Genomic DNA, 23,676 nt, shown 5'->3' on the forward strand with positions numbered 1-23,676 from the left:
GGGAGACAGGCACGGCACTTTCCCAGATAGTTTCCTCCCAACCTTTCCAAGGTAGCTTTCTCCTGGCTCACTCTGCCCTGCAGCCAAGATGAACTGTACAGTTTTGAAGGTGCCTATGAGTTCTGCAGAAAAAGGACTGTTTTCCCTCCTTTGGTTCCCATACCTCAGAAATGTGCTCAGCGACATTTCTTCCAGTCCTGATTTAACCAGAGCTGAAGAGCCCCGCTCTCACTACAGACCCTTCCCACCAAGTCTCGATCCATTTTCCATGTGGGATAAAAGCCTTGGATAATAAAACATTCATTGTAAAACTATTTTCCATTGGATTCATGGCCACACACAGCTGGATCTCCTCCTGGAGTGGCCCGCAGCCTGCTTGGAAGGGCTGTGTTCAGCATCCTGGAGAGGAGGCTGGGTGAGCGTGGGAGGAGGCAGCTCTGTCTAATAGACCCGCCCTCCACCCAAAACCAGTCCCTGCTACCCTTCCCATTGGTGCACTGGGTAGAGAAGGGCTGGGACAATTCTGTTCTCCATCTATTTAAAGGCAAGGGTGGGACTCTAGCAGCTACTTGCCTGGGACCCTTGTGCCTCAGTGGAGAGGAGCACTACCCTGCAGAGCAGCACCATGTCTTGCGTGAGTGGGGAAAGGGATGGGGCAGCTTTGCTGGAGGTGGGACTGTGTTGGCTGGGTGTGAGGGTGCTTGTGCTAGCCTGCACATCAGCCCCTGTGTCAGAGGGTCTGTAAGAGCTGGGTGCCTGCTACCGGTGAGGCACAGTCCCTGCTGAATCCGCTGCAGAGGGCTGGCTGCTATTTTGTGTTCTGGCAGCAGTGGTTCTTTTTTCCTGTAGGATCTCTTTGGAGCAGTATGTGTGGGGATCCTCCCTGGGTTGAGTCCTAACCTGTTTTACTGCAGCTCTACTCTGGTGAAGTTGCTGCAGTAACGTTTATTGCTGTCTGAGCATCTTCTCTGGGCAGCCTTGCTGCTTGCTTTCTGCTGAAGTTTTCATGAGTCATTGAATTGCTATTCTTCTCTTTCTTGGAAGGAATGTGCCTTACAGAAGTGTTCTGAGAATGTCAAGGACTACATTCAAATACCTTAAGTTAGAGAAGGTATCTTAAGGGCAGGTAATCAAGAGTGTGGGGCCACACTCTTTACAGAGTTGCCCAGCAACAGGGGAAGGGGCATGAGGCACAAACTGGAACAAAGGGAGTTATAGCTGAATATGAGGAAAAACTTCCTCACTGTCAGGGTGACTGAGCACTGGAACAGGCTGCCCAGAGAGGTTGTGGAGTCTGCTCCTCAGGAGGTATTCAAAAGCCACCTGGACATGACACTGCAACCTGCTCCACCTGAACCTGCTTTAGCAGGGGTGTTGGATCTCCAAATCCCTTCCTTAGCTGTTCTGCGAGGGAGATGCTTGTGTAAGAAGAGTGATTGCACTTCTTTGATTTGCCTTTCATTAGGCTGAGGGTGAATAAGCAGGGATTGTCCCAAGAGCAAGCTTATTTTTTAAGGTGGAATAGGAAAAGATTTTCAGTATTCTTGAGGTCCTGGCTCTGCTGTGAAGAAAAATGAATACATATGGGTTTGCCAGGATGCTTTGGTCCTCCTAAGAGAGAAGGTGGGGGGTGGGTGTCTCTGTGGAGCAGAAGAATGTTCTTGCAAATACTGAGCCTACATAAAAAAAAAAACTGAAGCTGTTGGGAGATGGGAAGCAAGGTGTCTGAGTCCTTGGACCTGGGCAAGGCTTGAAGCTGGGGAAGGGAGTGGAGTCTCCATCCCTGCCATCAATCCCAGACAGATTTGTGTGGGCTGACACAAGACCCTCAAGGCACATGGGTGTGTTTGGGATGGGGTGGGTGTGATTGGAGTGTACAGGTACTTACACTTCCCTGCTGTGAAATGCAGATATGTTGATGAGAGCAGCAGGAGACAGATTAGGAAATCGAGCTCCAATCAAAGGTACCATGTGATTGGGGTAACTACTCTGGGATGTCCTTGATGCCATGCCCTAGGGCAAGGGAGCTTCCCTGTTTCTCCATGGGTCCAAAGCAAAGCATGTCTTGCAAGGTGGCAGGGAAAGCTTCCAAGTCAGAACAAGTGAGCCAGCAGGTACTGAGCTAAAGTCTCTGCTTCCACATTCCCCAGGGACCAGTGTGCACCAACTTGGGTCTCAAGCCTGGCCAGCGCCTCACTGTCAAGGGGAAAATTGCACCAAATGCCAAGAGGTGAGTTGTGCTGTGCTGCCAAGGCATGGCCAGGGCACTGCACTGAGGGGTCTGCAAAAGGTGATGGCAAAAGGACTCTGTCCCTTGGGTAGAAGAGGAGAAGGGGTTAACACCAGCAGAGCTTCCAGTGAGTCATCACCTAATGCACATTGCAGACACAGTACTGCCAAGGGGCTAAGCCAAAGCAGATGTGAAGTTCCAACTGCACATGCTGGCAATGACCACATCCTTCTAGTGCAGGGTGAAGGAAATGGAAGCTGTGTCTATATTGAGATCTGGTTTGAGATCATCTGCTCCACCACATCCTCTCCCCTGCACAAAGATGCAGGGAGTTGGGACATTTATGGTGCCCCAGTGGATTTGATGCTGTCACATGGTGGTGGGGAAAGAAGGAAGAACGGTGGTGGTGAGCAGGCAGGTGGGCTGAAGTGGAAATGTACCCCTAAATGTGCAGGGATCGGAGTGGCTGGGTCTCCCAGCGAAGCCTCTGCAGCAGCCCCCAGCCCTAGTGCAGGTCTGTGGCTGGGGGGCCCTTTGCAGGTAAGGTGGAGCCTGTAGCTGCTGTACCAGAACTAGCGGTGTTCCAGGAAACATGTCCCAGCTCTTCCCAGTGCCTTTGAAGTTTGATACTGTCTGAGTGAAGCCTTCCAGGCTTTCTCTTGCCAAATAATGTGCCTCTTCTCATCTGGGTGAGAGGCCTGAAGGCAAGGTGGACACTAGGCTAGGAAACTTCCTCCCACTGCTGTTGCAGATACTTTGGGATAGCTAATGACACGGTGATTATTTTAGCTGCCTGCAGGATGGGGAGAAGGCAGTGGCTGTCAGGCAGGATGTAGCACCAGCTAACTGTTCAGGACTGAAAGGAAATCTATGGAAAGCGACTGACTCCTTGGGAGTTGGTTTGGGTGTATGATAACTCTGTTCAGGGCACTGTGTACTGAACCATTTTCTTGTAAAAAGCTTTGAGGAAGTGGTGTCTCTCCCAGGGATGGCAGTCTGGAGGCTATCACCCCAGAAAAGTGCCCCTTACTGGCACAGCACCATCCTTTTAGGGAAGCTATGCAATTTAGCAAAGGGTTTTTCTTAGGTTACCCTCAGTTGGGCTTGAAGAAACAGACCCAGGGATGCTCATGGTAATGAGAAACATGCTACCATAGTATTGATTTTTAGTATTGATTTTTAGTATTGATTTTTTTTAAGCTGTATTGATGTCTACTTTTTTTTTCTCTGCAGCTTTGTGATGAATCTGGGCAAGGATGCTACCCTCCTCGGACTTCACTTCAATCCCCGTTTTGATGCTCATGGCGATGTGAACACCATCGTGTGCAACTCAAAGAAGGTGGAAGAGTGGGGTGCAGAGCACAGGGAGGCTGTCTTTCCTTTCCAGAAAGGGGGCACAGCAGAGGTGAGGCATGCATATATTTATATATGTATATACACTCTCAGTACATGCTCTGGTGAAGGAAGGGTGTTTGGCACAGGACACCCAGCTGCAAGGGCTGTCTCAGGGCTGTCTGTACTGGAGGTGGCTGGCTTCTCTTGCTTGGCCAGTGCCACCACTCAGGGCTCTGAGCTCTGATGGAGGGTGGGGATCAAATGTCTAAGCTCCATCTGGCTCGAAGACGTTGCTATTGAACAGAACAGGGAATGGGAGACCAGAATAACACTGCTGCTGTTGATGAACAGGTTATTCTGCTGAGCTTGTTCACCCTGTGAAGCGGAAGGTGGCACAGCAGTGCTGCAGAGGCTCAAGGAAACTTTCTCTAACTTTTCCATTTGCCTTGCAGATCACTTTTAGTGTCAACCAAAATGATGTGACAGTCCACCTGCCAGGCCACCAGTTCACGTTTCCTAACCGGCTTAACCTCTCTGTCTTTGACTACTTTGATACACAAGGAGACTTCACACTCCAGTCCCTCAGCTGGGAATAACTTCCTCTGACACCTCCATCTCAAAGATACAGAAAAGGCAATAAATAAATAAGAGTTTTGATGTACTAAGTCTCAAAATCTAATCTGTTTAATATTGTGAGTCCTCACGGGTTGGGCACCTTGCTGGGAGTGGGTGGATAGAGGTAGCCAGTGTTGATTGAGTACCATAAGTGGATGCAATTGTCCCACCCTTGGTCCTTGAAAGTCACAGATGGAGAAGAGGATGAAGGTTAAAAGCCTGAGAACACAGGTTATAAGTCCAGGGAGAGTTGCAGGAGAAGGCATCGGGGCTAATTGTCACTCAGGAGAGAGTAAAAGCATCCTTTATGCGAGGTCACAAGCTGTTGAGGTCTAGACTGACACCTTACACTGCCTGAATAAATTAACTCTACCTAAACTAATCACTCCTGGCTGATATCAGACAGCACTGAGTGGCTGTGCTAGCTGAGCCTAGTGGGGCATGGAGTGAGGGGGAAGTCCCTCACTACTAGCTGTGCTAGTTTTGGCTGCAGCCTTCTGTAGAGACTGTAGGAACTCCTATTCCTATGTCTGCTTGGGACCTCTTATTGCTGTATGGAGACAATAGAAAAAGTTGCCTTGCTGGGTGTGGCAGAGCATGTAGAGAGTTCCTCATCCAAATCCTTTCTTCTAGTAACTGCAGGAGCACAAAGTGTTGTGCTGTGGCACCCGAGGGCAGTAATGTGGAGGTGTCTGGTTTTATTCTGCCCCTTGTGCTTTGCCTGTTCCATCCAGAGCTGAGGGAGGCAGCGATGTCCAGCTGGAGTGTGGGATGCTAAGGATGTGTGCTCTATGCTTTTGTTCCCGTTTTACTTGGCCCACGTGACCCCGAGCACTTCTCAGTCTAAACTAAGGCTAGACTCTGAGGAGACTGAGGCAGTCAGGCATGCTTGATGTTCCTGCATAGGTGCCTCGGGGTCTCTCTCAGTCTGATGCTGCCTTGGTGCTGCTACTGAGCATGCTGTGCCTAGTGGGTGTAGGAAAGTTGGGATCTGCCCTATCCACAGTGCACAGCAGTTACCAGGTCAGTCTGGGATGAAAGGCTTGGCCACAAGAAACACAAAGCACTAACAATTTGATGTACCACAGCATTCCCTGCAGGCCTGGCTGGGCTAATTCCTCACATTAAGCAGTCTCCAGAGCAGCTGGAGAACAGGGACTTTCCCCTGCAGCAGCCATACCTGCTGCTCTTATTTCATAATTCATGAGGCTCTGCCAGGTCCTGTGTCCTGGGTACCCATGCAGAGGGAGGCTGGGCTGCTAGGAGCTGTGAGTCTGAGAAGGAAGAGAGATCAGATGAGAGCTTAGCTGAAAGGTAGGGGCACTTGGGCTGTACAAGCAACTTGAGGCTCTGCAGCTGGGTCTCTCTTGAAGTCCTGTGTTGCCCAAAGACCATCTGCTTTGGATGATCACATCACACTCTTTTTAGGGCTACATCTACAATTGTAAACATGACATTGTCACCCTGCACATAGGCATGACAGGGGGATAGCATAGCTTGGGGACTCTTGCCATGGCGTGATAAGGATGAAGCCCATCCTTTCTGGAGAAGAGAGGTTCGGCAGTATGGAAATGAGCCATCCTAGATGGTCTCAAGGCAAGAGACCTGGCTTAGTTTACACAGTGGTGTTGACACAGTCTGGCAGACTGGGGTACATTTGGTAGGCCAGAGAATTGGGTGTTTCCCTCGACCACAGCAGGGCCATGGTGCTGGTGAGGGTGCCATAAACTGTCATGATGGACACAGAGGAGAGCTCTCTCCTTGCAGCTTCCTCTGCTGGGCTGACCTTGAAAGCTGAACAAATGTACTGGACTCTCAGGGCTGTACTACAGGGAAATCTCGCAATGCCTCTTCATTGTGCTTGGCAATCTTTCTTTAGATTCTTCCAAGATTTTTCTGTGATGGTTTCTTGAAGAAAGCTCAGTGGTAGCTTTACCACAGGAGTATGAACCTTAGTGAGGTCTCCTGCTAGCGTGGCTGTTTCTTGCAGTGACTCACAGTTCTTGTGAAATCTATGACTCACTGTTGTCCTGACTTTGTTATGGCTTGGCCCGTTGCTAGCAAGGAGATGAGAGGTGGCAAAGGTTCCCCAGATATATAATTTAGACATATCGAAGTTGACTGCTCCCTTCCACCCACTCCCCAGCCTTGTGCAAGGTGGAGGCTGGTGTGTGAGAGCTGAAGGATCCAAGGATGGAGTCAGGATCCCTGAGACAAGCACTCTCCCCACCCAGCTGAGCAGGATGAGCAGCCATGCAAAGGGGAAAGCACTGCAACAACATTGATGGAAGACACTGCATGCTGGCATGGAAGGTGACACACTTTTATTTCTCAACATGACCCCAGCCAAAGGTCAGATGTTCCCAGCTGGCTCAGACCTCGCTGTCCCTCACAGAGCCTGACAGCTCCCTGAAAGCCAGGGGGATGCTGTGGCTTCCTGCAGACTGCTGAGAGGGCGCTGCAGGCCGCGCCACGCCCGTCCCAGCGCGGCCACGGCCACGGCGGTGGCTGCTGGCAAGCAGGGTGTACAGGAAGGGGTTGACGCAGCTGTTGCCGTAGGCCAGGCAGGTGACACCGAAGTTAAGGTAGGCCTGGGCGGTAGAGCCGATGCCCAGCCCCTCTCCCTGGTACAGCCCGGCCAGCTGCCAGGCCCAGAAGGGGAGGAAGCAGGCCCAGTAGGCCACCACGATGGCAGAGATCCTGGAGAGGAGCCGCCGGGCAGGGGCCCGGCTGGCCAGCGGCAGCCCCAGGCCCCAGGCCGAGGACTGGTACGCCCGGGCCAGGCGGGCGTAGATGATGCCCAGCACGGCGCCGGGTGCCAGAACGCTGGTGGAGAACAGCACCGTCAGGTAGAGCCGGAAAGCCGCTGGCGACCAGGTGGGGACGCAGATGCGCTTGAGGGGACCGTCCCCCTCCCGCAGCTGAGTCATCGCCATCATGGGGGCCGTGAGCAGGAGCGAGAGGAGCCAGAGGACAGCGCTGGCCAGTCTGCGGTAGGCATTGCTGGCCTGCCGGGCCCGCAGAGGCTTGGCCACCGCCCAGTACCTCTCCAGGCTCATGGCGGTCAGGAGGAAGATGCTGGCGTGCATGGTGAGGAGGTCCAGGCTGAGCAAAAGCCTGCAACCCACATCCCCAAAGAACCAGTCGTGGGCGAAATAGGTGCAAACCACAAAGGGGATGGTGGAAAGGTACAGGAGGTCAGCCAGGGCAAGGTTGATCATGTAGACCGCCAAGGAGCCTGCTGAGCAGCCTGCCACCCTGCCAGAGGCCACTGCCACTGTGTAGATGTTCCCCACCATCCCAGTGAGGCACATGATCAGCAGCACTGCACCCAGCGGCCCTGTGACCACGCTGTCCCCTCCCAGGACATTGCTGTCATCACCCCTGCCACTGCTTTCTTCCAAGAAACTGCCACCCTTGGGATCCTCTCTAGGACTTGGGCTGATGAGAGAAGTGTTATAAGACATCTTTGGGTAAGTTAAGCAAGAGCAAATCAAGCTCTCAGAGATCTGTTCCTTCCCCCTGCCTTCCACCCTCGCTGTACAGGACACAACTATCCTTAACAGCAAAGCAGCCAAGGGAAGAATGGGGAGAGTTCATCAGACACAGACAGGGTGCTCCAGAAGTCTATTCCTCACCTCCAGCTGCCCAGTCCATTTTGCTGATGTTGTCCATCACAAGCTCTGTCCGGTTGTTTTCCTCAACCTTGAAAGCGTCAAGCAAGGGGCACTGCCTTTTCCTTCAAGACCAATACATGCAAGGGAACCTCTGCCAGGAGGTAATGTCTCTTTTCTTCACTAGCTTTGTTGCTTGTACAGTTTGCTTGGCCCACAGAAACGGTGGATGAACAAGTAGATTTCTGCTCCCAAGTCTGTCAGCTCAGCTCAGACAGACTCTGGAGAGGTGAGCCCTGCCTCGCTGAACCAACCCCCTGAGAGCTGCCTTGACCACTGCATGGAGGAATGTGCCTGACTCTGACAGCTTCACACACTGGTGTGAACACAGTTCCAAATTTATACTGGGCTTTTAGCACTAGCTATGGAGCCCCACTGGCTCCCTCCTCTTTCTGGCAGACATGCTTTCTTCCCCCATATCTTCCTTTATCCTGCTCTGTCTTCCTTCTTGTTCTTATTTCCCTTTCTTTATCCCATTTCTCCTTGTACAGTTGTCCTCATTTGAGACAGGAGACAACTGAAAGACAAGACTCCATAATATGGCAGGGAGGGTGGAAAGCATCATGCTGTGGCTTTAGAAGGGAAACAAGGGTCAGCCCTGGAAGTGCAATAGGCAGGGAGCATCCACACAGCTCTCCCCAGCCAAGCCAGACTGAAAGAACCTGTCCCTCACTCCCTCCCAAGCACTTCAGGGCCCTTTGAGCCTTGGGTGTTGTGGATGTAGTCCCCAGTTTGCAAGCAGGCCCACCAGATGGCAGGACCTCTCACATTGTCTGTCCTGGCCCTTTTCCACCTTTGCCCTCAAGTCAGCAGCAAGCTCCTAGAGACAGAAAGGACTGGATATTTCAGACTCTGTTTTTTCTTCCTCTCCACAGAGACCATCCTCCTCCTCGAAGCTTTCCCCCTCCTTCCCTCGAAGCCCCGGGAAGCTGCCTCGCTGCAGAGCAGGGAGCAGCAGCCTCTTGGGTAGGCACCACCGCCTTCTAGCGAGACACCACCACATGACACCGGCGCCCGAAGCTACCCGGCCCTTTCCTCACTCACATCTGAGCCTCCTTGTCTCAAGGAAGATACGGTGGGACAGAATTTGCGGAGCAGAGACAGATGTGCCACAGCTTCATTGTGGCTGAGTCAAATGCCTCTGCTTGTATCCAGCAACAGCAAACAGGAGGAGGAGGAGGAGGCATCCCATCAGTACTCCCCTCACTGTGCAATGATCTTTGGTTTTCAGGAAAATCATGTTCCAAACTAGGAGAGATCAGCAAAATGCAGTGAAAATATACTTCTAGGTATATTCTATTTAATATTTCTATTGCACCATGATAGCAGGGTAAGTGATGCTTCTACTCATCCAGGAAGTTGATGCTCCCAACAGATTGTGGTGGTCTTGGCACAGAGTAGGGTCCCCAGAGAAGCAGAGGGGCACCGTGAGTCTGCCCATTTGGCTCTGATGGGAATAATCACAGTCCACATGCCCCAGGAAATACAATGAACAGCTATGGCTTTTTGTTTGATCATCTGTACTTTCTTCCAAGAAACAACCTCATACCTCAGCAGTTAACATGCCAGCTGATTTAGGACATTAAAATAAATTACAATGGTATTTTTAAATTATTTCTTTAGGAGCTAATTAAAATACTGGTTGTCTCATTAATTCCAGTTAGCTCCCCTTAACACATGACATACCTTCTCTCACACTGCCTGATAAAACTGCAAACACATCAGATGCTACAGTCACCAGCAGAACTCAGCTACTCCTTCCAGCATGTGAAGCACAGCTCTCCCAAGAGAGCTTTAAGAGATGAGCTTTAAGACATGAATCATGGGTTGATTTCGTTTCATGGGTTTTAGGCTAACTCTTACTAACAGAACATGAACATACAGATAAGTATGTGTGATGGACAAGATAAACATATGCAATGTGCAGGTCAGAATGAAAGTGCCAGGCCTTTGACATACAGGGAATGAGGGAGAAGAGATCCATGTATTACTATATTCAGCATTCACCCTACGGTCTAGTAGAGACAGCAGACTCTGAACTCTTCATACCTTATCAGCTCCTCTCTGCAAGACCCAACCCCTCTCCATTGGTCTGATAGAGACTCAAGCTGGGCAGCTGATCTTCAGTGGCATGAATATCCCTCACAGGATCTTCCCTAGGGCAGTATTCTGCCTCCATCACTTTTTGTTATGTGTGTGCATGCACATGTTATCCACATACCCAAATGTATATCCACATTATTTTTGATATGATCTCTTAATCTTCTCTGAAGCATTTGGTGGAAAGTCTGCACACAAATGTCACCTGAAGAAGCTTTCAAGCCCATACATGGCAGAAGGAAACAAGCCTCTCATTTGGCTGTTAGGTTACATGTTTTAAGTGACCTTTCTCAACCACTGCACTAACTGATCAAATATCTAGATGTTTCATATTTCTGTCACCTGCAGATATGATATTTCTTGTAAAGGAACAGGCCCTTTTAGTCCAGTAGCCCCTGTAACCCACTGTGGTGGGTTACAACTATTTTCTTGCATCAGGTGGGTGCCTGTCTGCAGTTTCGTGCAAGAGTGATGCTGGGTCTCACGTCCAACATAGTAAGTGCCAAAGTTTTCAAGGCCTGACTGACAGGCAAGACCTGGCAGCATCCAGCCAGATGACAGCAATTTAACAGGGACAGGTTGTACTGAGGATTCAGATGCACAAAATCTTGCACTTGAAAAGAAGCAGCTTAATTGGGCCCTCAAAACAAAGTGGATATCCTATGGGGGCAAAAGTGCTTCAAAGGGTGCTCCAAGAGCAGTGTGTTTCTCTGATGTCAATCTCCTCTCCTGTCCTGACAGCCACCCAATAGGACCAGGTAGAGTTGAGTCATAGTGAGATTCCTGCATGGCTTCCTAGGATTTAAACTTGAAGTAGGCTTCAACTGTAGTGAAGAGAAAAGGTGGTGCATTAGGGCAATACCCAGAATGGGAGTGGCAGGAGGGGAAGGAAACAGCATCCAGAAACTTACTTGCATATTCCTGTGGTGTCATGGCCTGGTTGATGACACTAGTGAAGGCTCTGATCCACTCCAGCTGGTCAGTTTCTGTCTCACAGGTGAAGAGGTATTCCCGGTCAGGGGTGACAATGGTGATGCCGTAGTGCCAAGAGAAGTTGCCCTGTGTCCCTGAAGGCAATCCCTTCTGGACACTATATCCATTCTCTCCACTGCCCACAAATACCTCACCCTTAGCAAATGCGTCCTGCACATCAGGAGGGAAAGACAGTGTTTTATGGAATCCCAGAAGAATCATTACAGGGCATCTAAGGACAGGAGGAGAGTGTGTGAGGACCGGGGATGTAGCAGCAAAAGGTTTTTGGAGGTGGTCAGGGGATTCAGACTAACAGTGAGTCTGTGCTCAAAGGCAGCAGTGAAAAGGAAAAAATAAGGCCATAAATCATAAGAGAGCTGAGAGAGGAATTGCTGCTCTCATCTCTCTGTGTCACCCTCCCATTCACCACCTTTACACTGCTGCCCTCCCGGTTCCCATTGTTTGCAGGCAGTGAAACAAACACAGAAAGCATGTGATGAACTAAAAGGGGTGGGGAGGGGACAACCTGGAGTCCATTCATAGCAGCTGGGAAACCTGCGAGCCACCCTCACTACAGAGCACAGACTCTCTGTGCACTTTGACCCTGCCCTCAGCACCGCTGCCTGCAGCTGCCGGCGGTCACATCTGCCTCTCACCAAAGGATCCTTGAAGTACATGAGCCTGCGGTGATCCAGCGTGAACCAGCGCTTCTTAAAAGCCTCTCTCTGCTGTGAAGGGAAGAGGTGACATGTGTGAGGGGACAGTGCCCTCTGCTGCGAGCAGTGCGAATGGGTACCCCAAACCCATCCCAACTGCTCGAAGCAAGCCCCTGCCTTAACAGAAACCTCCTCCTTGCCCTTTCTGAGCTGAGAGTGGGGGTCAGTATCAGGTGACTCAGTCCCAGCTGCTGTCCCCAACTCCTGAACTTCGATGAAGGACCCCAGAGTTGAGACAGGAGAAATCTGGACACTAAATACCTGCAAGGTCTCGCACACACAGACACATGCAGAGAGATCTGTCGCTCTGGGAGAAAGCAGGAACTCTGGCATCATCTACTTTCCCATGTGTCCTTCCCCTTCCTTTCATTCTCCCCTCCCTTGGTGCACACACACTCTTCCCACGGGTGTCTAAAGAGTCAGGGGGGAATGAGGAGACAGCAGGAGAAAAACATTGAAGTAGGGAAAGCCAGTGGTGCTCTGGCAGGCCCCTATTTGATTTTTTCTACCATAGCAACTCACCTTGGGACCAGTCTTTTCCATGTATCCCTCCTTCAAGAAGTTTCTCGTCAGACGATTTTTGATCTGACAAAATGGCAAGAGTATCATTCACTTAGCTGTGCCTCTTCACTGTTAACTTCTCTCCCTCACCCTTCTATTCCCCCAAATTCAGTCACCTTCTAAATTTATGTTTCCCAAACTGCCTAGCTAGGTATCACTTCTGCCTCCAAAATGCCCAGAAACAGCAGAGAGCAGCTGTTTTCTGACCACCACAGGCCCTTTTAAAAACAGCTTCTCATCCCTCTGTCTTTACCCTGCAATTTCCACTTCCATACCTGGGGTTATAACAGTAACTAATGAGCTCTTTTATCATGCAAGCAGCGGGAGCCTCAGGAGGAGCTCCAGCGCTGCCTTACCTCATTATCGCTGGCAATGGGAAATGCCACCTTCAGGTAATGGAACTGCACAGAGCGGATGGCATTGAACCAGTCCACTATCTCCTGAGGGGGGAACAGGACAGGACAGAAAGCTTAGCCAGAGCAACTGAGGGGCATCTAAATTCACCCAGCTGCACTCAGCCCTGAGTCAACTACAAACACAGAGCTCTCCCTCCGCAGCATCTCCCTCACATGCACACAGCAGGCTGCCCCATTCCCCACATGCACAGGCAGCACATCTTCTACAGAACTCCTCCCACACAAACCAACTCAGCTAGTGCTCCTGCCCTGCTCCCTGCAGCAAAACTCTCTCACAGATACATAAACACCGAGCCAGAACCCCCACCCTATTACCTACAGCAACTCACACTCACACACCCCATCCTACCCATGCTTCATACAATTTAATATCAGCAGCTCCTCAAAGCACCTCAATGGCTTTGCAGTGCTTGATGCTAAAACCAGATACCTTTCCACTTTCATGGTAGACAAATATATTCCGGGTCTTATTGTCTTTGAGATAGGTGATCTGCAGGCCATTGGGGTTCCCAATCTTCTCTGGCTGGAATGTTGCATTGATTACATCTATTTTAACATTGATTTTCGGTTCTTTGGCCTGAAAACAGAATGGCATTGACTATGCATGAGCAATCCTAGAAGGAAAGAGACCTGAGCTACTGATTACCTGGGGTAAGGCAGGGTCAGAGGCCTGACCCAGGTGGAGAACTTTGTACTTGGCTTTTTTAAACTTTGTGTGGTTCATATCAGCCTGCTTCTGGAGCTTGTCCAGGTTTCTCTGGATGGCATGTCCTGCTTCTCCCTATCCTGAGCCATTCCCTCCCTTGTGACAGCATTTTAGCTCTTGCCCCACTCATTTCAGAGATATGAACGAGCAGAAAAGTAGCCCTCCTCAAAACGAACCAGAGAAAATGTTTTTGCCAACTTGGCTCACAATGGGGTGAGGTTGGTTCCAGGAATGGGGCAGGATTACACATCCAGGCAAATGGATAGGAGGGAAATGGAAGATCAGTCTTTTTCTCAGTAGTGAGGGAAACACAAAGGGAGAGCATGAGGAAAAGTCACTCTGACAGTAGGAAGGGGGACCCTTCCCCTTAGTGACATGTTTTGTTCTCATCTCTGAGCTGGGATGAACAAGGCAACTTCAGAAACATGCATAGGAAGTCAGAACATCTCTGTGACCCCACTGCTCCGTGTGGAGTACACACTGAGGTGGGAATTGACCACCATACTCACATCCTGCTTGGTGAAATACTTCAGACATCCCTCTCTCTCAGACAAGAGGAACTTGCGGGGTAGGAACTGCCCGTTGTCTCGGCCTCGCTTCCAAAGGATGCCTTCCTTCACCCCTTGGAGCAGAAAAGCCACTTATAATAGCATTCCCCACAGGCATGGTAGGAACCAGAGGGCTGCATGCAGCCTGGGGCCCAGCCACCCCTCTGGGACAAAGAACATGATGGACTATTGCTGAGAGTAAACACTTCAGATGTTTCACCTCTGACTTACAACTAAAGATGATGGTGTTCCCATGTTTGCAGTGCAGATAAGCGCTCAACAAAAGACATTCCCAGATTCTTCCAACCTCCTAGTCCTGCTCCTACTGCTACCTCTGACAGTGTGAGAGCTGTCTTCTGGGAACACTAGAGTCCTGGCCCATGCAGACTCTGGTGTGGGACCAGAACTCTTCCCACTTGACTCTGCAGGCTCTTGGGCTCCAATGCCCTTTGTCACAGGACTGGCAGTGCCATTTCAAGGATAACTGCCATGGTTATAGGGGGTGGCATGCAGCAGGACGCATATTCCTTATTGCAGATGTCTGTCTCCACCAAGACAACAAATATCTTTGAAAAATGCCACCTGGTAACACCAGGCTTTTAAGCTACCTGTGGCAGTGCCAGCCTATGTCGTCCACAATTTAACACCCCAAAACTAAGCCCTGTAATGGCCACTTGGGTTCTCAGGAGTACTTGTGGGATTTGCACCACTGACACCTCATGATGCTCGGAAGTTTCCAGAAAGGCAACAGGCAGAATGTTTTGATGCTGTATTCTGCTCTTACCATCAGAATATGGCAGCTGTTTTCCCAGCTCAGTAAATTCTTTGCGTTCATATTTGGCCCGTATCCACTGTTCTCTCAGCACTCTATGGAGAGAGGGGACAGGTAGTTCAGAAACGAACTAGAGAAATTAAAGGAACAGAGAATTGCCCTTCCCCCTTTTCTTCTGTATGCAGCAACTTACTGGCAGTCATTGTAGGTTGGCTGGTAATAGTAAATAGGGATGTGAGCTTCATATATGGCTTTAGTCACAGCATTCCCATGCTTGGCCAGAAACTGCAGAGTTAGACAGAGAGTTAGTGCCCTGCCTTTGATGCAGACTCTTGTTGGACCTTTTCTTCCTGACCCACTACAGGGTCAGATGCATATCAAACTCTAGTGGAGCATTCTCTTTCCCCTCCATTACAACATCCCAGCAGTCTGGCTGCAGGAAGGTGGGTCTCAAAGGTCTCATCTACTCTCAGACATTACAGTGATTGCACATGAATCAACAGAGTGCCGTAAAGGTCACTTCCATAAGGCTGGGTGCACACACATTCAGTGCATTTGCTGCCATGCCCCACATCTCCTGGAGAGCTTGACAACAGCTCTGCAATGGCATCTGGAAGGACATTCCAACCTCTTCCAAAGAGCAACAGGACACAGATTATTTTCTTTGGATCTCCAGAAAATATTTTCAGTCCCCTGAAGATTAGGGACTGTAATGGGAAGAAGTCAAGTTCTCATAAGGGCCATTTTTCTCAAGAGATTGTATTATATCTGGAAACTTTTCTTGGAGAACGGAATTGCCCAAGAGTTTCCCCTTGGACTGCTGAAATCAAGAGGAGATAGCGAGGCTGGATGATCTTGGCAAGTGGAAAACAAGTAATCTGAAGCAACAAAGACCCTAAGCCTTAGTAAGATACATTGCAAGAGCTCTGCATCTGCCATAAAGTAACAGGACATGCAGAGACACATAAAACAAATGTATCCTCCTATCCTCCCTCTCCCAGTGGGTTGTGGGGAGTTATCCCTGACTTTCATGAGTAGAAAAGAGACTGATTAAACCAGATTACATTCCAACTCTGTGAGGTCAAAGGACTAATTTTGCCAGGACACTGAGTGTATAGCCTAGTCCAAACCACCTGCTCTACCTATGGAGATAAAGATCTCACCTGCACCTGAGCATCATCCCAGTAGTCCATCTTCAGGGATTTGACTTTGCTGATGCTAGGGATGTTGCGGTGAATTCCTGAACAGCTGAGGCATATAAAGACACCCAAAGTAGAGGATGCCCAGTCAGGATCTGAGAATATGGAAAAGGGTATAACTAGAAGTGGTGAATATCTCTGGGAGGTATGCCTCACCTGAGAATGTAGTCCTGAGAAACAAGTAGCTGATGACCACAGTTTCACCTGAGGTGAGTAATCAATGCCCAAGGCATGGATGCCAGTCAGAAAAAAATACAGCTATTGGTCCCTCATTCCCCATTCCAATCACTTTGCTGAATTTTTAATGACCCATATCTTGAAAAACCCCAAAGTGCTCTGTGAACTCCCTTTGTGTAAAGGATCACCCAGAGGAAAATGAAACCGCCTCTGGGAAAAGACTCCAGGAGTTGTTTAGTGCATCACAGCAAACTCCTGACAGTGTTTGGCTCAGGAAGTGGAAAACAGCCTTGAACCCAAAACTCTCCTGGAGTAATTAAATAGGGCAAAATTGTACTAATTTGCCCAGTCTTAATTTGGCTTGGGTAGTACACTCCTTTTGGAGGTATATGATGGGTGTTTTTAGCAGCACTTGTAGGACCTCAAACTGGGTACCCTTCTGAGAGGGCAAGCCCTTCAGTAAATGAAATTTCCTGGGCAACTGTGGCAGGTTGTCAGTTCAGAGCTGAGTCATGGCGGAGACAATGCCCTCCTGAATCATGCCTTCTTTCTGGAGAAGTTAGGATTTCACTGCAAGCTTTCCTGTCAGGTCCTGACTGGGCATGACCTTGATTTGCATTTGAGATCTGACATGACTACAACCCACAGTGCTGCAGCTATGGAGCCCCTGCTAATCTGGCATTCCCACATCCCTGTCCTTCCCATCAGTGCTGTGGCAGCATCTTCTCCCTCTTCCCTTGCCAACCCACCTCAAGAGAGAAAAAATGAGTATCCAGAGCGATGCCTCCCCTTTCTCTCCACCCCAGGCTCCTGTGCAGTCCAGACAGCCAGCACTAAGTGGCTGCTGGAGATCAGCCCCAGCTCCCTGCTTCCAACTCTTCCTGCAGCATCCTTTGGGGACTCACCTGGCTTCCCGCAGTCCACACACAAAGAGTTCTCTGCTCTTTTCCACACTTCCTTCAGGGCTTTCATGCTCCGCTCGTTCCCTCCAGCCATCGCCTCGGAATGGTATCCCTCCAGGCAGGGCAGGACAGGGCCAGGAGGGCAGCTGCCTGCACCTTATGCACCTGCAGGCCAACCCACTGCGTTATCCAGGAGAGAAGGAGCCACCAGAGAGACAAGCTCTAGCAGCCAGAGGGAAAAGAGGAAGGTAAGAGAAGCCTAAGGTTAAGATAAATGGAAAAGGTATGGAGGCCTCTTGGTGCACCTGAGCCAGCTGAGCACAGGCAGAGGCAAAGAAGCTGGAGGCTGAAGTGCACCCAGACTGTGCCGTGAGGACTGAGGAGGAGGAGACCTGCCCCATGGGCGTGGAGGGAAGTGCAGCAACTAACCACAGAACTGGTTTTTCCACATTTCTGCTGGTGAAAGGACAGGCCAGGAAAAGAGTGAAAGCAGCAAACAGGCTGATAAAGGAAAGCTGGCTGTGGACAAGTGACTGCCAGGCTGTGACAGCACTACTGGCAGGACTCATCATGCTCTGTGGCCTGGGGGGGCTGGCTTTGGCTGCCCCCACAACACTTCAGAAGCTTCCACCGAAGTCAGCTGGCCACCACACAGGCATTACACCCATTTTTAAGGTGAGAACATGGGAGCCACAAAGGTTCAGGAGCTCAGCCAATGTCACTCTAAGCCAGAACACGGCAGCCTTTACACCCCCACCAACTCATGCCAGTACCTGTCTCCACCACTACAGAGATCATGGCTGTCCAGCCAGATCCTGCGACTCGGACACAGCATCAGAGCCAAGACCCAACTCCACAGCTGCCTTCCCTGGGTAAGCGGGGCAGCACACGCTCTGCTAACACCAAGAAATGACAATAGTTTGAAATAAACTCAGAGCTCTGTTGAAGAACGCTCAGTTGAAGAACTGCAGATGTTAACTGTTAGGAAGAGTGACATTTATTAAAGAGATGTAGATGCAAAACACTCTCGAGTGTCAGAACGAGTCTCAGGCTACACTGTGAGAGTGGGTGCTGCACTGCCATGTTCTCCGCACAAGGTAGCGCCACAGAATCTTTTACTGGGAGGAGACTGAAGAGGAGCGTAGCCGGAGGCTCGCACGCCTGAAGCAAACCCCGCGCACCCCAGGCCGTACTCCAGGGCAGGGAACAGGCGCACGCCAGGTCCGTGGTCTGTGTCCCGCCCGGGCCGGGGGCGGCGGGCACAGCTGCCCGCGTTCCGGCGGAAGGGGCGGGCGGCAGCAGCAGCGTGGGGCCGCCATGGGCCGCAAGAAGAACAAGAAGGGTCCGAGCGGCCGTGAGAGGCGGCTGGTGGTGACTTTCGACGAGGAGCGGCGGAGGTGAGGCCGGGCGGGCCCCGTGGCGGGAGGCGGGGAGGGAAGGCGTCCCCCGGTCGCTGAAAGCCGGGCGGTTCTGTGTTGGCGGCGGCAGGGAGTACCTGACCGGCTTCCACAAGCGGAAGGTGGAGCGAAGGAAGGCGGCGCTGGAGGAGATCAAACGGAAGCTGAAGGAAGAGGAGAGGAAAATTAAAGAGGAGGTGAGGGAAGGGTCTCGTGTCCCCCCCCCGCCAGACGGGCAGTGAGCGGGGCAGGAGGGGCGGGCAGAGGCGCCCCCATGACTTGTTTCCCTTCCTCAGCGGCACCAGGAGTATCTGAAGATGCTGAGCGAGAGGGAGGAGGCGCTCGGTACGTGCTGGGCCCTCGTGGGGAGGGAGGTGGGCGCGCGTGGTCCGGCAGCCTTGAGTGGGTGTTGAGGGCTGGGGCAGGGATGCTCTCACGCTGTCCCACAACAGCTGCTCGGTCCTGTCGTGTTCCCCAGACAAGCTGGGCAGAAATCTGAGCGGTGACCCCGCAGCCCTCTGTCCCGGCAATCCTGGGGGTCCTACAGAAAGGAAGGAGCAGGAGGACATCTCCAAGGTGTCACCAGATCCCCTCAGGGGGGAGAAGGAGCTTGCCTTCCAGGCTTGCAATGCCAAGGCCCTCTGCCCTTTATCCCTGCATGCCAAGGCCAGGTGTCACCCCAGCCCAGCATGGTGCATCAGGAACAAGTGAGTTTATCCAGTGAAAAGTGGGGCACTTTGCACTGTGGGATTTCTTGTGTTCCCAGAGGAAGCTGATGAACTGGAGCACTTGGTGACATCGCGGACAGAGTCTGTGAACATCGACCATCCAAACCACATCGTAACAGTGACCACCATCAGTGACCTGGACCTCTCGGGGGCACGCCAGCTGGGACTGAGCAGCCCTGTGGTAAAGCCTCTTGCTACCTCTCTGTATCACTTGTACACACTCCTGGGGCTGATGAGGTAGGGCTGGTGGTCCCTGAGTATGTCCAAGGCCTTGCAGCTGGCTGGGAACAGGGATGAAAATGGAAACTCATAACTTTTCTATTTTACCACAGTTTAAACTGGGCCTCTAAAGAGAATGAAATGTTCTGTATGAATAGCCCTCTCCACACTTCTCTGGAACCCTTTGCTAGTTTCAGCTGACCCTGGTTAAATGAAGTGTTGCTGGACTGGATAGCAACAGTGTGATACTTTAAAAGCTGATAGAAGACAAGCAGCAAGATTTCAAACTTTGTTGAATGGTTTGTCCTTGACCTCTTTCCTGTTTCCTGGTCAGAAATACTACTGTTAGCATGAGGAGGCATTTTTCTCTCCATAATCCCGTGCTTGGGATTCAGTTCTGGTTGTGGTCACTTTTATTCTCAAAATACATTGTAACTAAGAGCTTGTATTTCTTTCATAGAGACTCTCAGGTGTTGGTTGTGTAAGGTCATCTGATCTGAAAGTCCACTCAGAGACGTCTTGGTAGTAATTTAAGCAAAAGCCAAGACCTTTGGTTCATTCAAGTTTAAACTTCAATCACATGGCCATTAAGATCATGCCGAAGTTTTTGGATCTTGGGTTGGATTACTGTAGGACATCTCTGGTTGTGCCTTTCTGCGGGACTGCAGTAGGAAACCTCAACGCTTGAACAGTGCGAGGTGTGGAGAATTAAGAAGTCTTCATCTGTGACTAGCTAGTTCAGAAAACAGGATGAAACCAAGAAGGCAGTGGAAACACCAGAATCACAAAAGTGCTTTATTTTTAAGGGAAAAACTGATGGACCTGAAGAAGAGAAAGGGGAAGAGGTGGAGAACAAGCCTGTGAGAACGATGCCCAAGAAGTCCAGAAACCCTTTCCTGTCTGAAAAGTATGTACAGATTCCTCCAGGCCTTCGCTGTTCGGCTCTGGAAGCTTCAGGGAATGTCGGGTTCCGGGACGCGCGGCGGGGCCGCCGGAGGGGGGGCGGTGCTGCCCGGGCCGCGGCCGGCAGGCGGCGCTGGAGGAACGCGGCCCGCTCGCCCCGCTGCGCTCCGCTCCTGCCGCCCCGGTGACCGCGCGGGAGGAGCGGGAGCAGCGTGGGCTTCGTCCTCACCTCTCGCCCACTCCTTCACCGCGGCACATTCCGCAGCGTGCAGAGCTGGCCTCTAGGGTTGAAGGTCAGAGGCTCCTAAAGTTGAAAGCTAAGGTGTTGTCTACATTTTTCAGTATCCAGGTTTTACAACTGCTTTGAGGGTGTGGAGAGTTGCTTTAACTCTGTGGGGTCTGGGCAGCACCATGCTCACATTAGCTTTTGTTGTCACTGCACATGGAGACTTGCAGGTTTCCTGCATAGTTTAGAGTCCCTCTGGGCCTTGCTGTGTTTGGCATCCATTCCTGCTGGGCCACACAGAGCTCTCCAGCTATTGTTCTGATGTCGCCTTGCTTCTGCAAGCTTTGGTCCCCAAACCCTTTTCTCTTTCTGCCCTGCACAGAATCTCATCTCTTACTGCCACGCTGCACATGCACAGCCAGAAGAAGACAAAAAGAAAGAGATCCCAACGTGGGCAAGGCCCGCGTAAGAAAATCCAGAAATCCAGCACAGGGCGCACCACCAAGACTCAGCGTCGGAGGCTGACTGGCAAAATAGGCCGTGACCAGGATTAACAGAGAAAGAGAAACTGATGTTCAGATCACCAGCTGGGACAGTGCTCCACATCTGTCTGGCCTGCTGCTCTTCGGGACCTGTCATTGTGGGCAAGCACCTTGCTTACGTGGCATTCTGACTAGCCAATAACCCAGGCCAGTTCAGCCTTTCTCTTGCCTCCTGAGCACTGGCCAGGGTCATTAGACACTCTACCCATTTATTTTTGCAGTGATCTCCAGCTAAGTGTCTGGGTACCACAGGATCTCTTAAAAACTTCTGCTGAATGTCATGTTCTCTCTTGGCATAGTCCTTCTGTCCTTGGCCCCCCCTTTCAAAGCTGATATTTGGCTTTATCAGAGAAGGGGATCTGGGGCAGAGTGCAACAGGCACTTCATTGTCAGGGCAATTTGAGAGACTTTGGAGAGCTCTGCTTGCACTCCTGCATCAGTACCCTGGCATTTCTCCTGTGCAGTAAATCCTTTTTCCATGGAGGCATGGTGTCATCTTGTCTCCTGTGTTTCTTCACCACACAACACAGTGCCACACCTGAATGCAGGGGTACTTTTTGTTTGGTACATGTGCCACATGAAATTGGGTAACTTTGTGAATAAATCTGAAGTAATTTTACTAAGAAAAAAAAAAATCTGTGACTTATTTGAAGCGTAAGAGGGGCTGTGCTAACGCCAGTACCAACTGGAAAGAGGGGGAGGTAATTCCTGGTGTTTAAAGGATATTGAAACCCACTGGTGCTTGGAAAATGGAATAGCTAGGAGCTATTTCTGTGGCAAGGTAGGGCCAGCTAGAGCAGGAATGGCTCATTCCATTGTCTGCTGAATATGCGATCCTAACTGCGATAGCTCAGGGGAGTATGAAATGCCCTAATGCCCCTGCTGTGTGTGTGTGTGTGGCCCTCTCCGGGTGGGAGTGGCACAGGCTACCCTTGTCCTTTACCTCAGGGTTGTTGCAGTTATTAGCAGCTAATTGCCTTTCTTCTCAGGAGCTCAGTGTATGTTTTTTACTGTGGTTGCCCTCAGCAGGGGAAGAAGAAAAATTGTATGGTTGGGATTTAGGAATATCCGTGGCAAAACTGTGAGTGAATCCTCTGAGGAGGAGAATGAGCCCAGGCTGTATGCTGGCCTCTGTCCTGAAGTATCTTGGAGTATTCTGCCTCCGTCAGCCAAGCCTCCTCCCATGCCATGTGTGCACTGAAAAGGAAATGACAAAGAAAGAAAAGGCCTATGTGTCCAAAACCCACACCAGAAAAATTTGCAACCCAGCAATGGGCAAGTAAATAGATTCCTCATGCCAGAAATGGGAGGGAAAAGACTAAAGCAGTGCCTGAGGCTGCATGGAGGAACATCAGAACAATGCTGACGGCCACCAGCTGCTAAAGTGAGTGACACCAGCCTGATCTCTCCATCCTTTCTTGGAGGGTGTGCATACAGAGCTGTTCTCCAGAGTGTGAAGGGGGAGGGTTTGATCTCAACACTGACAGCAGCAGCACAATTTCTGCTAGAGGGAGGCTTCTGGAGAGAACCAGGCAACACACAACACGTGCCTGTGGTAAGGAATGGGGCCCTCTTGCACTTCCCTTTCCCTTCTGAAGAAGGTAATTGCTGGGGAAGTGGACACTGTTATCACTGGTGCCTTGTATGTTTGGATCAGAGTCCCACCCTGGGCTGAGTTCTTGGGCACTAACACAAAATAAACTCAGTCACATTATTAAGGTATGTGTGGTTTTCACACCTCACCTTTTGACACTGCCTTAAAGACCACTCCAGAAAGGTCATGGGATTTAATGGGGGAGCTTATCTATCCACCTGTCTCACCTTGGGTTCTTGGGTGTTTCAGAACTGCAAAAACAACTCAGGCAAGGCCAAAAGTGTTATGCTGAACCGGATCTCAGCTAAATATCCAAGAGGTCCCGTGTGTGGAGCATAAATTATTGCTTGTTCTGGTTTGGGAGTTACATACTCTAGAGTGTTCTGTGCTTGGAGGTTTGAGAGAGATGAAGGAGAGAAGGAGAGGGAAGTACTGTTTGGAGAGGTGTATCACACCAAGGGGACTGCAGCTCAAAGCTGGAGGAAGGGCGTCATCTTTGTCTGGATCATACAGCAGCTTTCCCTTCTCTCCTGGACATAATGCCTTGTGGATGACTGTGGACAGAAGGTGACCTGTGTATTTCCTCACCCGAGAAGTTTTCTCTGGAGCTGGGATGGCCACTGTAAAAGAAATGTACTTTCTGTTTGAGAAATCTGCTGGAGTGTGGAGTGTGGATCAGTTGCCTTCCCCAGCCTGTAGGCAGCCTGGCACGGTAGCTGCGACAGAGCTGGGTGACCTCATTGTATTCCAGATGAGGTGCTAAGAGTGGCTTCAGTTTTTGTCATTTTGCTGCCAGGTGATCTAGAAGAATCTCAGTTTGCTGTTTCCCTGGCATTCTAACATTTTTGAGCCTTTCTCAAGTGTCAGCTAAAGTCTCCATCAGCCCCTTCCACACTCTGAAATCTTTCAGTTCCTGCTAGAAAATGAGTTTTCAAATAAATAACAAAAATAATGTATGGAAAAACTGAGAACAGAACTGTTTAATCCTGTACAGTGTTAACCATCAGGATTGTTCACTACACTATTGATTTCTCCATTTGATTGATTAAAGCTTTAGTCTGTAATGTGAATTACTGACTCAGACCTAGTCTGCTGTTTTTTTATGCACAGGGTATACAGTCAGGCTACCCCTGGATATATTGAA

The 23,676-nt window shown here is 50.5% G+C and overlaps 4 protein-coding genes across 6 annotated transcripts; 2 read left to right on the forward strand and 2 right to left on the reverse strand.

The window, feature by feature from the left end:
- Positions 1-487: 487 nt before the first annotated feature.
- Positions 488-4,226, forward strand: LGALS1 (galectin 1). The gene is made up of 4 exons (XM_059846426.1): positions 488-634; positions 2,151-2,230; positions 3,464-3,635; positions 4,018-4,226. Exons 1-4 carry the CDS (start codon positions 626-628, stop codon positions 4,159-4,161), a joined length of 405 nt encoding a protein of 134 aa, XP_059702409.1. The 5' UTR covers positions 488-625; the 3' UTR covers positions 4,162-4,226.
- A 2,256-nt stretch (positions 4,227-6,482) lies between these two features.
- On the reverse strand, positions 6,483-8,978 carry LOC132327311 (urotensin-2 receptor-like). Its single transcript, XM_059846420.1, has one exon. It carries the CDS (start codon positions 7,645-7,647, stop codon positions 6,553-6,555), a length of 1,095 nt encoding a protein of 364 aa, XP_059702403.1. The 5' UTR covers positions 7,648-8,978; the 3' UTR covers positions 6,483-6,552.
- Positions 8,979-9,121: 143 nt separating this feature from the next.
- Positions 9,122-17,325, reverse strand: LOC132327310 (arf-GAP with dual PH domain-containing protein 1-like). Of its 3 annotated transcripts, XM_059846417.1 has the most exons (12): positions 17,229-17,325; positions 16,927-17,088; positions 15,809-15,939; positions 14,839-14,930; positions 14,658-14,740; positions 13,835-13,947; positions 13,050-13,196; positions 12,560-12,643; positions 12,165-12,227; positions 11,583-11,654; positions 10,866-11,097; positions 9,122-10,778 (listed from the first exon to the last, which is right to left on the reverse strand). In XM_059846417.1, exons 2-12 carry the CDS (start codon positions 17,015-17,017, stop codon positions 10,750-10,752), a joined length of 1,137 nt encoding a protein of 378 aa, XP_059702400.1. In that variant the 5' UTR covers positions 17,018-17,088; positions 17,229-17,325; the 3' UTR covers positions 9,122-10,749. The 3 variants fall into 3 exon arrangements, with proteins under 3 accessions (XP_059702400.1, XP_059702401.1, XP_059702399.1); XM_059846418.1 differs by having other exon boundaries at positions 10,866-10,940; positions 16,927-17,320; XM_059846416.1 differs by having other exon boundaries at positions 16,927-17,319.
- A 772-nt stretch (positions 17,326-18,097) lies between these two features.
- Positions 18,098-21,421, forward strand: NOL12 (nucleolar protein 12). Its single transcript, XM_059846425.1, has 6 exons — positions 18,098-18,320; positions 18,412-18,517; positions 18,617-18,665; positions 19,087-19,229; positions 20,074-20,174; positions 20,779-21,421. Exons 1-6 carry the CDS (start codon positions 18,241-18,243, stop codon positions 20,948-20,950), a joined length of 651 nt encoding a protein of 216 aa, XP_059702408.1. The 5' UTR covers positions 18,098-18,240; the 3' UTR covers positions 20,951-21,421.
- Positions 21,422-23,676: the final 2,255 nt, after the last annotated feature.

The sequence above is a fragment of the Haemorhous mexicanus genome, chromosome 5, assembly GCF_027477595.1.
Source record: "Haemorhous mexicanus isolate bHaeMex1 chromosome 5, bHaeMex1.pri, whole genome shotgun sequence".
Taxonomy (NCBI): Eukaryota; Metazoa; Chordata; class Aves; order Passeriformes; family Fringillidae; genus Haemorhous; species Haemorhous mexicanus.